This window comes from Pipistrellus hanaki (genome assembly GCF_964339955.1).
Source record: "Pipistrellus hanaki genome assembly, chromosome: 2".
NCBI classification, from domain to species: Eukaryota; Metazoa; Chordata; class Mammalia; order Chiroptera; family Vespertilionidae; genus Pipistrellus; species Pipistrellus hanaki.
In genome coordinates, this window is record NC_140504.1 from 35287434 (window position 1) to 35300271 (window position 12838).

The 12838-nt window shown below is 38.6% G+C and overlaps 1 protein-coding gene across 7 annotated transcripts; it reads left to right on the forward strand.

Annotated features, from left to right (window-relative positions):
- Window positions 1-499: 499 nt before the first annotated feature.
- On the forward strand, window positions 500-12398 carry ZNF639 (zinc finger protein 639). 7 transcript variants are annotated; one of them, XM_084874332.1, is made up of 7 exons: window positions 501-726; window positions 1672-1824; window positions 4642-4712; window positions 5366-5434; window positions 6693-6803; window positions 8966-9100; window positions 9239-12398. In XM_084874332.1, the coding sequence occupies exons 4-7, from the start codon at window positions 5377-5379 to the stop codon at window positions 10390-10392; spliced, it is 1458 nt and encodes a 485-aa protein (XP_084730458.1). In that variant the 5' UTR covers window positions 501-726; window positions 1672-1824; window positions 4642-4712; window positions 5366-5376; the 3' UTR covers window positions 10393-12398. The 7 variants fall into 7 exon arrangements, with proteins under 7 accessions (XP_084730462.1, XP_084730464.1, XP_084730458.1 ...); XM_084874333.1 differs by lacking the exon at window positions 1672-1824 and adding an exon at window positions 2118-2235; XM_084874336.1 differs by lacking the exon at window positions 5366-5434 and having other exon boundaries at window positions 500-726.
- Window positions 12399-12838: the final 440 nt, after the last annotated feature.

Here is a 12838-nt window from a genome sequence, read left to right on the forward strand (position 1 = left end):
CGTATCCACAAGTGTGTTTATGCTTATTTAGTTTAATCCTCTCCATATCTGCTCATAGAAACTCACGGAAAAGGAATCAAATAGTCTGATCCAATCCCTATCATTTCATTATTTATTCCCACCAAGATTTCGGAAGGAGCCAAGGGATCCGGCTGCAGCCTATGAATAATAAAAACTCACGGATCTTCCAAGAGTTTCCCCCAGGGCCCCGGGACAGCACTGCAGCCCCGTGAGGCTCCTGGACCAACGTCAGTAAAACCATGACGCGGGGGGTGCCCTTTCCGTTGTGCCCTGCAGGCAGCTGCCACTCGCAGGGGGTTGCCAGGCCACGTGCCCAGCTAACCCGTGCAAGAGCCTTCCCGCGCGTCCCCTGGAGGAGGCGGTGGGAAAAGGCTGCTGCCAGCGCCAGGCGCTTCTTCCACTTTTTCCGGGGCGGGAGGGCGGGCTGGGGGCAGGTGGGGGCAACCCCCCCCCTCCCCCCATCGCCCCGCCAGGAGCCTTCCTGGGGATGGATCGCTCGCCCCGATAGGGAAGGGGCGGTCCCCCGCGCCCAAGGGGCCTGCGGCGGTGCAGAGGCGCCGGCAGGGGGCGCGGTGGCCCGGCCACCCCCGGGGCTGGAGGCCGGTGGTCCCTCCCAGGCCGGTGCGCGAAGCCGCGCGGCCCGCTCCCTTGTCCCCACCGTCCCCCCGTCCCCTCCCGGCCTCCGGCGCAGGCGCGGAGCGGGCGGTGAGTGCGGCCGCGGAGCCGGCCCGGGGCCTGGCGGGCGGGCGTGGGCGCGCGGGAGGGAGCGGGGCCGGCCCGGCGGAGCGGAGCGCCGGGGCCTGAGCGGCGCGGCCCGCAGCCTCCCTGTGCCCGCGGGCGGGCTGCGCGGCCCCTCCGGCCATCCCCTCCGGCCACCCCGCCGCCGGCCGGGAGCCACGGCGCGGCTGACCCGCGGGCCCGGGCCGGGTGAGTGCGGGAGGGGCTGCTGCGGGCACCGCGTGCGGGCGCGGCTCCAGCCCGAGGAGGCGGGGAAGGCCGGGTGGCGGCCGGGAAGCCTAGCGGCTGCCTTCGTTCCCCGGCGGGATGGCGGCCCCCTCCCCCATCGCGGAGCGGTTCCACCCCCGGTGACGCCGCCACCCGGCGCCCCGGGCCCCTAGTGGCGGCGCTTAGGAGTCCCCGCTCTCCGGCGGGGCCGCGCGGGTCCTGGCTTCGGGCCGGCGCCGGGGGTGCCACGCTGGCCGCGGGCCCCGCAGGGCGGCGGGCGCCCCTCCCTCCCTCCGGCCGCGCAGCCCCGAGCTCCCCGCCTGGAGCTATCTGCAGCCGGTGGAATAAGCCACTCCCGAAACGAAATCGGGACTTTTTAAAAAACGCCTTGGGACACGGGGAAAAATTGTTGGAAATCGGAACTGTCCCGCCCAAAGCGGGACGATCTGGTACACCTTTCTGGATTTTGGGGTGTGTGTGTGTGTGTGTGTGTGTGTGTGTGTGTTTCAGTGCAAGGATGCGAGTCATTTGAAGCAGTTTCTCTCTTTGCAGAGGCAAAGACGGACACACAGGTTGGACATAGACGTGGGTTCTGATTCAAGCTCTCCTGCAACGTTTTTTTTTTGTGTGTTTAAATTCATTTAAAAACCTGGAAAACATCTACTTGTTTTTAAGATGTTCTCATTGATGTTTTTTTTTTTTTAGAAAGAATGAGAGGAAGGGAGAGGGATCTAGAGAGAATCCTCGTGGAGGGAAAACATCCTGACCAGCTGCCTCCTGCACTCCTCCTGCTGGGGACCAAACCCTCAATCCGGACTCGTGCCCCGACCCAGAATCCTAGGACCTCCTGGTTCCTAGGTAGGCGCTCAAACACTGAGCCATTCGGGCTGGGCCATTTAATTATTTTTAAATGAATGCGGAAAAGAACGGTGGTTTTAAAACTTTAGTATAAAAATGTAGCATGTTTTGTACATGCTTGTTTTATTTTTATACTAATTAGGAACAGGATATTTACATTGCCTGAAAGGCCTTTAAAAAAGGTGGTGCCTATTTAGATGTGTAGCCTGTTTTGTGGGTAAATATTCTTATTGTTGAAAAAGTGAGAGTGGAGGGAAGGGGAGAGCAAGACATTGATTGGTTGCATCCCGCAGGTACCAGACCTGCAACCCAGGTACATGCCACTGACTGGGAATCGAACCCAAGACCCTTCGTCTGCTAGCCGAGAGTCTGAACACTGAGCAAAGCTGGCCACGGCCTGACATGTGTTTTGTAAGTTGCTTTTTAAAATCGTTTGTTGTGACATCTCATTTTTGTACGTGTAAATTAATGTATGCCTTAGAAAAGAAAAATGTCTAGAAGTCTATACGCCAAAATGTTAATATTGTTTTTCCTGGGTGTATATATTCTAGGTCAGTGTTTTTCAACCTTTTTTGGGCAAAGGCACACTTGTTTCATGAAAAAAATCACGAGGCACACCACCATTAGAAAATGTTAAAAAATTTAACTCTGTGCCTATATTGACTATATATATATAAAGTAATTCTCTTGAATAGGAATCGAATAAACACAAAGAAAGTATTTTATAATTACTTTATTATGAAATATTAAGTAAACAAAATAGTGAAAAATTATAAAATTCTTGTCTTGTCTGCACCTACGGCACACCAGGCAACATCTGGTTGAAAAACGCTGTTCTAGGTGACTTGATTAACTTAAAAATGTTTTTCTAATTTTCCTGCAGTGACATGTATCTATAGTTTGATTCAGAATCTTCCCCATGAGGTGAGGACTACGTACCTAAGTAAAAGCTAAGCTTCATCTGGGCAGTTGTGCATACAAAAAGCACATGAAAACTTTTGCTGAAATAAAAGATGGTTAAAAATGTTTGGTCTTGCCGAAACCGGTTTGGCTCAGTGGATAGAGAGTCAGCCTGTAGACTGAAAGGTCCCAGGTTTGATTCCGGTCAAGGGCATGTACATTGGTTGTGGGCACATCCCTGGTGTAGGGTGTGCAGAAGGCAGCTGATCGATGTCTCTCTCATCGGTGTTTCTAGCTTTCTATCTTTCTCCTCTCCATACCTCTCTGTGAAAAATCAATAAAATATATATATTTTTTAAAATGTTTGATCTTGAGTGGGCATTTTACCACCTCCCTGAAAGGAGGTCTGATAAGCGTTTAGATACTCTTCAGCATTAAGTAGGAATCAAATCTTTTTCTGATCAAGGTGATCCTATTTCACCTAATAGTCAGAATCCAGACCAGCTTGCAACATTAATTTTAATGCCATCCTCGGTTTCCTTTTCTTTTTTATTCTTCATTCAAAAGAATTTGAAGTGTATTGTGAAGTAAAAAGAGGCTACTTGAACATGTTTGGCTGCCAATTTTCAGTGTTTTCTCAGCTACCTGTAGAGCATTTAGAACATGAAGTGTAAAGCTTTTAGCTTTTTAAATTTTGGAAGTGTAAAAAAGACATAGTAAGTCTTGAAATGTTGGTTTATTACATAAAAATGAAAACAGTGTTTCTTTTACTTTTGAATGCACTTGATTGGGATGGGCTCAAGAAATGCTATTTGTGCCGAAACTGGTTTGGCGCAGTGGATAGAGCATTGGCCTTTGGACTGAAGGGTCCCAGGTTTGATTCCTGTTGAGGGCATGTACCTTGGTTGCAGGCACACCCCCATTGGGGCTTGTGCAGGAGGCAGCTGACCAGTGTTTCTAACTCTCTATCCCTCTCTCTTCCTCTGAAAAAAATCAATAAAATATATTTTTTTAAAAATGCTATTTGTTAGGTGAGGCATTATATATATTGATATCATTTCTATATATCCCATGATTGTCAGTTTTTTTGGGTGGTTCCCTTCCCCCTTCTCTGAATTGGTGGCTAAGAACTGGAAGCAAGATGTAACTTGCTGGTAGCAGAGATTGACAGTGAAGATTTACTCACACAGTTAGCTGTTCAAAACCCATGTTTGTGGTGTGTTTTTTTAAATCTCTGGTTCTGCCACTTAGTTGACCTTTACTGAGTCTGTTTGATCATCAGTAATATTGAGTTGGTTTAGTAGTAGCTTCTCTGTGTACCTCACAGCATTGTTGTGAAGATTAAATAAAATAAGTGTTAGGAAAATTCTCAATAAACTAAAAGGCACTACTTATTACTATATGATAACATCCCTTGTGGTGCTTATATACCCAGGACTTGGTGAAAGCAGCAAAAATAATGTGTGCCTCTATTACCACTAATGATTTTGAGGTAGTGTAGTAGATTTTGCATATCACAGGATTAAATAAGATAAGGCATAGCCTGGTACATAATTGGTGCTCAATAAGTGATCATTATTCTTTTATTGGTAAGTAAACTATAAGGACTTAAATAGTAAAAGTCTCTGATTTGGTATTTGCTTTTTTATTATGGCTGAATAAATTTGTGCAAAATTGCATTCCTATTTTGGTGTTAAGATTTAGCTTTAGAAGGTAAATTCATTCAAAGAAATAGGACACATTTACACATACATATTTAGTAGTATATACAGTTTTGAGTACTTAATACAGCATATTCAAAAGAATATTATTCTTGAATTAATTCTGTATAAGTTTCCAATTGATTAAAGATCTTGGTATCATTGTATTCTTGAGTCTCAGAAATGAACTACATTGTTACTTATATTTTTCCTACAGGTACTTTTTACCATCTGTGAAAACTTGGCTGTAAATCAGTTTTCTTCACTTCCTTATTAAGAACTATATCAGTAAGTAGAATGTGGCAAAACGAATGAGTCAATTTTATAACAGTCCATGAGAATTTAATTATACATTAGATTATTGCCATATATGTCTTGTTCTCAGTAGATTGTTAAAGGTGCCTCATTAAGTAAGAAAATGTTTTTTTTTTGTTAAAAATTACATTTTGAGCTTCAATGTGATGGATATTTTTCCTGGGAGCCAGGGAATCAATACGGATTTGTGAAAATATATTTTTTTAAGCAACCATATTCACCTTTTGCTTAAAAACTATAAAATTTTTCCCAGCTTTAAAAAATGCACCTGTTTTGTTCTTAATATGGTATCATAGGCACAGTTTATTTTTTATTAAAAAAAAAAGTAATTTAAGCATAAGGCTTGTTGTAATTATCTAATTCTCACAATTACATCAAGACTTGAAAAAGAGATCTCAAACTCAAGAAGAGGAAAAAACACAGAAATTTGAGTCTTTCCTTTAAACTTGATTAGGAAAATAAATTTAAAATATAAACAGAAGCATTTTTTAACCTTTCTCTTATGAAGAGTAGATTTTCAGGTGGCACACATTTCTTATTGCTGATCATTCTTTGGTTAGAAGGAATTTTTATAATAGTAACAGATAGTTACTTGTGACATATTTGTTAAATTTTTTCATTTTTAGATTGAAAAGATATGAATGACTACCCTAAAAAAAGAAAAAGGAAGACTTTACACCCTTCTCGTTATTCAGGTTAGTGAATTATTTTATAGTTGAGCCATGGATTAATTTCCATGAATTGTATTCCAATCTATTTTCTCATAAATGATCTGATAAAAGTTATATATCTGAATCAATTTTTAAATAAGAGAAAATTTTAAATAATTCTGAGTATAAATTCTTCTTTGTCTAGCACGTGTTAGGTACACATCAGAACTCATAGACATTTAATCCTCACAACTTCAGGGTTTATAGATATTTAAAGTTAAATATCAAAGTTTGGATACTTATACAGCATAATTGAAATTTGTCTGTGTGCTTCCCAACCTTGTGCTTAAGCACAACAATAACCTTGTTAGAAGATATTTTGTGCATTGCAAAAAAAATTTTTATTCTATATGTTACTTTCAGAAATGTGAACTTTTATTTTGATTTTGTAATGTTAGATCCTTTGTTGATGTTAATTCTGTTATCTTGGCAGTATTTAAAAGAAGTCTTGCCTGGCCAGCATGGCTCAGTGGTTGAGCATCGACCTATGAACCAGGAGGTCATGGTTCGATTCCCTATCAAGGCCCATGCCTGGGTAGTGGGCTTGATCCCCAGTGTAGGGCATGTAAAAGGCAGTCGATCAATGTTTCTCTCTCATCATTGATGTTTTTATCTCTTTCCCTTTCTCTTCCTCTCTGAAATCAATAAAAGTATTTTTATTTTTTTTTAAAGGAAAAGAGATCTTTGTGATCATCTGTAATATACCTCACATGTATAGTACTTGGAACAATCTCAGGCATACATGTTAGCCCACCCAATCTACACATTCTTCATATCTAAAGAAATTAAATCTGGTAATTTACTACTTACTGACCACTCCCAGACAAAACTTGAAATGGCTATAGTCAGAAGCCCTAACTGGTCCTCCCACTATTTTTCCTATTCATGAATGCTTTTTTTGTACTTCAGAGAATGTCTTCTTGGAATTATTTTATGTTTAGGTGTATTGCTTTATTTTTTGCAATTAACACATTAATTACATATTTTTATTTTTTGGATTTAGACAGTAAAGTATCTTTATACCTATGCTTCAAAGTATTATATTTTTATATTATATAATTTGTGGTTCTTTCAAAACTCAATGTTAATATCAGGTCTGAAATATAAAAGCTATCAGAATTAAGGGAACTGTTACTGTATTACAAATACTATAAAAATTTATGTATGTTGGATAAAGGGGTGGCTGTCATAAATGTATATGTTTACTGTGCTTGAAATTTTTAAAATTTTGTTTTATGTTCAGATTCCTCTGGAATAAGCAGAATTGCAGATGGATTCAGTGGAATCTTTTCTGATCATTGTTACAGTGTCTGTTCTATGAGGCAACCAGACTTAAAATATTTTGACAACAAAGGTATGTCTAATATTTTCCAAAATATTTTTCTTTAAATTACTTTTATAATTATTTCTTACTTACTTGAAAATAAATGTGGGTGAGTTATGATTTCAAAATGGGTGTTTAAATTTGTTTAAATGCAAGAAAACTATCTTTTTGTAATAAAGCAAGTAAGTGAATTTTAATTTTTAACATTATTTCAGATATATTAAAAAAAATACATTTTTCCTAAATTTATTTTAGCTGGCTAGGAATTGGTGGCAAAGCAGGAGTGATGCAGAGTTGAGAGTATTATGGTTAAAAGTTAAGAATAGTGTTATAGATGGTTCTTTCACTCAACTATACCTTCCAGTCTGAAGGGCTAATGGAAGGAAAGAACAGAGTAAAGGTTTGGTCGTCTTAAATCTTTCATCTTCTGTTGGCTACTCTTTTCTAGAGCATTTGTTTCTCTCTCCTCTGTAACCATCAAAATTCTCAGTCTTCTTGAGTTCCTGTTACAGACACAGAAACATAAATTATTAAAGATAATATGGAATCAGAGACATCAGTATGAACTCATGTTTGGCTTGATATAGACACAGATGTAACATACAGAAATATTTATAGGTATACAAATGTGGTGGTATACACAAACATATATTTTTGTTTCATTGTCTGAGAGGGCAAAAAAGAAATGACACCCAATAGCAGTGAGCACATCTAGTGTTGGGATCTTGGTGTCTAGTATCATTCTCCAATGAAAGGAACTAGGGCTTCTTGGAGAAATGCCTACTGCTTACTGACCCCTTCCAGACAAGACTTGGGAAGAAACAAATTTCTTGTACAGAAAAATTCCAAATTATTTATGTAGATACTGCTCTCTCAAGGAGGTGGAATATAAATCCTTATTTCTGAAATGTGGACCGTCCAATGTCCCCCTTCCAAAGCACAGAGTAAATGAAAGTAAAAGAATGACTTCACAGAGGAGAAATCTGATAAACACTACCTCAACCAGGTGGTCAAAGTCAACATCGGCAATATTAAATCATGTTAATCAAATGTACCTTTGATAAGTTGTGATAAAATGGCAGTTTGCCTCTGTGGTCTGCTCTCAGTAACCCATAATCACAGTTGAATCATGCAAACACAACAGATGCATTTTAATAGTGGGGCATCCTACAAAATACCTGATCTGTTCTTGATATTGTCATGGTCATCAAAACCAAGGAAAGTCTGAGAAGCTGCCACAGCTAACAGTAGCCTAGAGAAACTTGACAGCTAAATGCCATATGGGATCCTGGAACAGAAAAAGGACATTAGCTAAACACTAAGGAAATCTGGAGGAAGTATGGATTTATTGGCAATGGCCATGAATTGTAACAAATGTACATTATAATATGTTAATAGTGGAGAAACTGCAGGATATATGGGAATTCTCTGTACTCAAAATTTTTCAATAAATCTTAAACATCAAAAAATAAAGTATATTAAAATAGGCTCCATGACTAGTATGGGATGTGCAGGAGGCATTTGATCAAATGTTTCTCTCTCATTGATGTTTCTATCTCATTCTCCCTCTCCCTTCCTCTCTGAAAAATCAGTAACATTAAAAAATAACAATGATGTCAAGGTTGAAGCCCAGTGTTCTCTACTGACCTGTATTTCAGTTTATCCATGCTAACTTTATTTTTTTTTTAATATATTTTATTGATTTTGTACTGAGAGGAAGGGAGAGAGATAGAGAGTTAGAAACATCGATGAGAGAGAGCCATTGATCAGCCGCCTCTTGCACACCCCCTACTGGGGATATGCTCTCAACCAAGGTACATGCCCCTGACCGGAATCGAACCCGGGATCCTTCAGTTCCCAAGCTGACGCTCTATCCATTGAGCCAAAGCGATCTCGGCTATCCATGCTAACTTTAAAACATTGGGGCTGGGCTGAGGGGATAAAGGCTTATTCAAATTTAGTAACATTAAAAAGTGTGTTCTAGTCCAGATGGGGCATGGAAGCAAAAGCATTTACTTGTTTGGACAGATTTTTTGTGTGTGTCTGTGATATGCATAACATCTTCAAATCAAAGTTGTTATTCCTGTTGGAATTCAAAATTATATTTAAAATATTTGGTGCTTTTAACATTTAATTTTTAACATTTAATACTGTGATATAAACAATAAGTGTTTCCAAATTTCTCTTTACAGATGATGATTCTGATACAGAGACATCGAATGATTTGCCAAAATTTACAGACGGAATCAAGGCCAGAAACAGAAATCAGAACTATCTGGTTCCCAGTCCCGTACTTAGAATTATAGACCACACTGCCTTTTCTACAGGTTAGGGAAACTAACTAATAGCATTTGCATATTCTTATACATCATTGAAGAGATAATACATAAAATAAATTTTTGCCAGTTATTTATTTAGTAGGTTTTATTTAGTAATAGTAATAATAGACTTGTTTTATTTTTCAGAAAAATCTGTCGATGTTGAAATTTGTGATGAGGAGTGTGACTCACCAGAATCACTCACCCAACAAACTCAAGAGGAGAGTCCTATAGAAGTTCACACTGCTGAAGACGTTCCAATTGCTGCAGAAGTGCATGCAATTTCCGAAGATTATGACTTAGAGGCAGAAAACAATTCCTCTGAGAGTCTTCAAGACCAAACTGATGAAGAGCCACCAGCTAAAATTTGCAAAGTTCTTGATAAGAGCCAAGCTCTCAATGTGACCGCCCAGCAGAAATGGCCTTTGCTGAGAGCTAATAGCAGCGGCCTCTATAAATGTGAACTTTGCGAGTTCAACAGCAAGTATTTTTCTGATTTAAAGCAGCATATGATCCTGAAGCATAAGCGTACTGATTCAAATGTGTGTCGAGTGTGCAAGGAAAGTTTCTCTACCAACATGCTTCTGATCGAACATGCCAAACTTCATGAAGAGGATCCCTACATTTGTAAATACTGTGATTATAAGACAGTGATTTTTGAGAACCTCAGCCAGCACATTGCCGACACCCATTTTAGTGATCACCTTTATTGGTGTGAGCAGTGCGATGTACAGTTCTCCTCAAGCAGTGAGCTCTACCTGCATTTCCAGGAGCACAGCTGTGATGAGCAGTACTTGTGTCAGTTCTGTGAACATGAAACAAATGATCCAGAAGACTTGCATAGCCATGTGGTAAATGAACATGCATGTAAATTAATAGAGTTAAGTGACAAATATAACACTGGAGAGCATGGACAGTACAGCCTCCTGAGCAAAATTACTTTTGACAAATGTAAAAACTTCTTTGTATGTCAAGTTTGTGGTTTTCGGAGTAGACTTCATACAAATGTTAACAGGCATGTTGCTATTGAACATACTAAAATTTTTCCTCATGTTTGTGATGACTGTGGCAAAGGCTTTTCAAGTATGCTAGAATATTGCAAACATTTAAATTCACATTTATCCGAAGGGATTTATTTATGTCAATACTGTGAATATTCAACAGGACAAATTGAAGATCTTAAAATTCACCTAGACTTCAAGCATTCGTCTGACTTACCTCATAAATGTAGTGACTGCTTGATGAGGTTTGGAAATGAAAGGGAATTATTAAGTCACATTCCAGTCCATGAGACAACTTGATTATTCTCTTTAACTTCCATAATGTTAATGTAAAATAATAAATATAACATTTTTGGAGATGCTAAGGATGATTTTAAACAATTAACAAGCAAGATTTTTAATAGTTCAATACTTTTGGCATGGCTACATTTTTCAGTATATGAATGTATCCAAAATATATTTTCAGTGCATGGTAGCTCATAGTTTTAACCACTCCTGGGGTTTATTATCCTGTACATGTGCTCTGATTTCATGAATGGATAAGAACCAGATGTACTAAAAATACTAGACTTGTTTTCCTTCCATAACCATTGGTGCTGTTAACTTTTTAAAACTCAAGACAAGCTTAGTTTTTCATGAATGAAGACAGTAAAATACTGCAGTACCAAAACTAAAATGTAACATAATATACAATTAAGTCTACCAGTACTCCCATTAATAAGTTCCAGATCCTCCTTTTGCATTGCCCATCAGTAATTATCCTCAGGGCTCTCCACCTGAGTGGTTCTTTTAATATGACTAGAAGGCCAGTGTTTTTGGCAGTCTTCCCCCCCCCCCCATTTTATTTTAGTTTTTATATACATTAAATGGTGTATATATGTTCAAGAATTTAAGGTGGGGATGGGGAGGAACTGGTAAGGGATTAGACAATGAAAAAGTAACATTTCATAATGCTTAACCTGTTCACATTTCACTTTCAGTTATACAACTGCAAAGTCCAAATTTTTGATTTCCACTTATTTGTTAACTACGAAATTCCACAGAAGTATTAACAGGAAGATCTAGGCAATAATAATGTACACATTACTTTTGATAAAGGTAAAATAATGTTAGCTCTATATTAGTTTCCTGTGGCTGCCATAACAAATTATCACAAACTGTGTGGCTTAAACAGTAATGCATTGTCTGTTTTAGAGCTTAGAATTTGAAAATTGAAATGTTGGCATAGTTTGTTCCTTCTGAGACTGGTGAGGGAAGGATCTGTTTTGAGCCCCTCTCCTTGGCTTGTAGATGGACATTCTCGTTCACATGGTGTACTCCCTATATGCAAGTCTGTCTCCAAATGTCCCCTTTTTACAAAGACATCAGTTCTGTTGGATATGGTAAAGACCAATATCCCCAAATTTTGAGGTACTGGGTCCTACAACTTCAACATATGAATTCTGAGGAAGGAGGGAGACACAATCACAATTCAAAAGCAGCTTCTTAAATACTATAAAGAAGATAAAATTTTGCATATCATTGGCTTCAAATTTAATAAAAACTGCAGCTAACAATATTGTTCAGGAATATAGATACAGTTGAAGAAACCAATTTATGACCTATGATTTTTCCACTTCAGAAACAATGGGCATTTAATCTATTTTGAAAATGTTGGAAGCAAAAAGTACTTTTAGAACCAATCATTTGTTTCTCTACTGTTTTGTCATATATGTGTATCTGTATTCTTACAAACTGCCATCCCATCTGATTTTAACTTTCCAGGCAGGGCTGTCTCATACAAATGTTTAAATAGTTTGAATTAGAAACCATCTCTAAACCCTCTGGTTTTCTAAGTTTCTTGTATAAATAGAAACTTAGGTTGTTGTTGGGTCAAGGACACAAAACCATTAGAGCCGACAGGATGGAATCCAAGTTATTTGGCTTCTGGTGTAATGTTTCCATTACACTATGTTACATAAAAATGTAAACTTTGTCCTTGGGGTATTTTTCATGGCTACTTAATCTAGCCATTCAGCTGCCTTCTTGGTAATTCTGTTTTTACATTTTTTTTTGGTATACATCAAGCTCCAGGAATTTAATTTTCAGGAAACAAATCTTAAGTAATGCCTTATTGGTTTTGTAAAATTCTGTAATCTATTGCTTTATTTTGATCAGGTATTAGTAATCAAATTTAAAAAGACTGTTATGAAACTAAACATATTAAATTCAAGTTTTAAAAACAAACATTTTGTATTTTTGATGAATCTGCAGCTTGAAGTGACATCCACCTGACTGCTTGTCCCAATAAAAACTTTTGGCTTTGATTCAGCTTTCAAATAAGTCTGTGACTGACTATAAATTGCTGAGGTAGCTGGTTTATATTTTTACTTCAAGGACTGCTTTGGAAAATCATATCTAAAAAGAAAATTTTCTAACTACTTTTGAGTTTTTTCCTCCCCAAATGTTATTTCCACTGTACTCTGACTTGAACCACAATTAAAGTATGAATGTTTTTTATTAGTACTACAATAGAATTCAGTGATTAGTAATGATAGGTCTTTTTTTTTTTTTTTTTTTTTTTTTTCTTGCTCTTTTTATCTCCACCTTGCAATGAGTTACTATTGAAATCCTAAAGCATTTCTCTTGTACTCCAAAATTTTGAGGTCATTGTGCACTACTCAAGACTCCCTATTGTAAATTTGCCAGTTTTACTATTTTAAATCACCTTTCTTAGGTTTCTTTAAATGTATGTCATCACATAATA

Excerpts from the sequence above, each read along its gene's own strand:
- ZNF639 (XM_084874332.1), top strand. The coding sequence starts at position 5,377 with ATGAATGACTACCCTAAAAAAAGAAAAAGGAAGACTTTACACCCTTCT. Across the intron at positions 6,804-8,965 it reads AAAATATTTTGACAACAAAG|ATGATGATTCTGATACAGAG; the intron begins GTATGTCTAATA and ends TTCTCTTTACAG. Across the intron at positions 9,101-9,238 it reads CCACACTGCCTTTTCTACAG|AAAAATCTGTCGATGTTGAA; the intron begins GTTAGGGAAACT and ends TTTATTTTTCAG.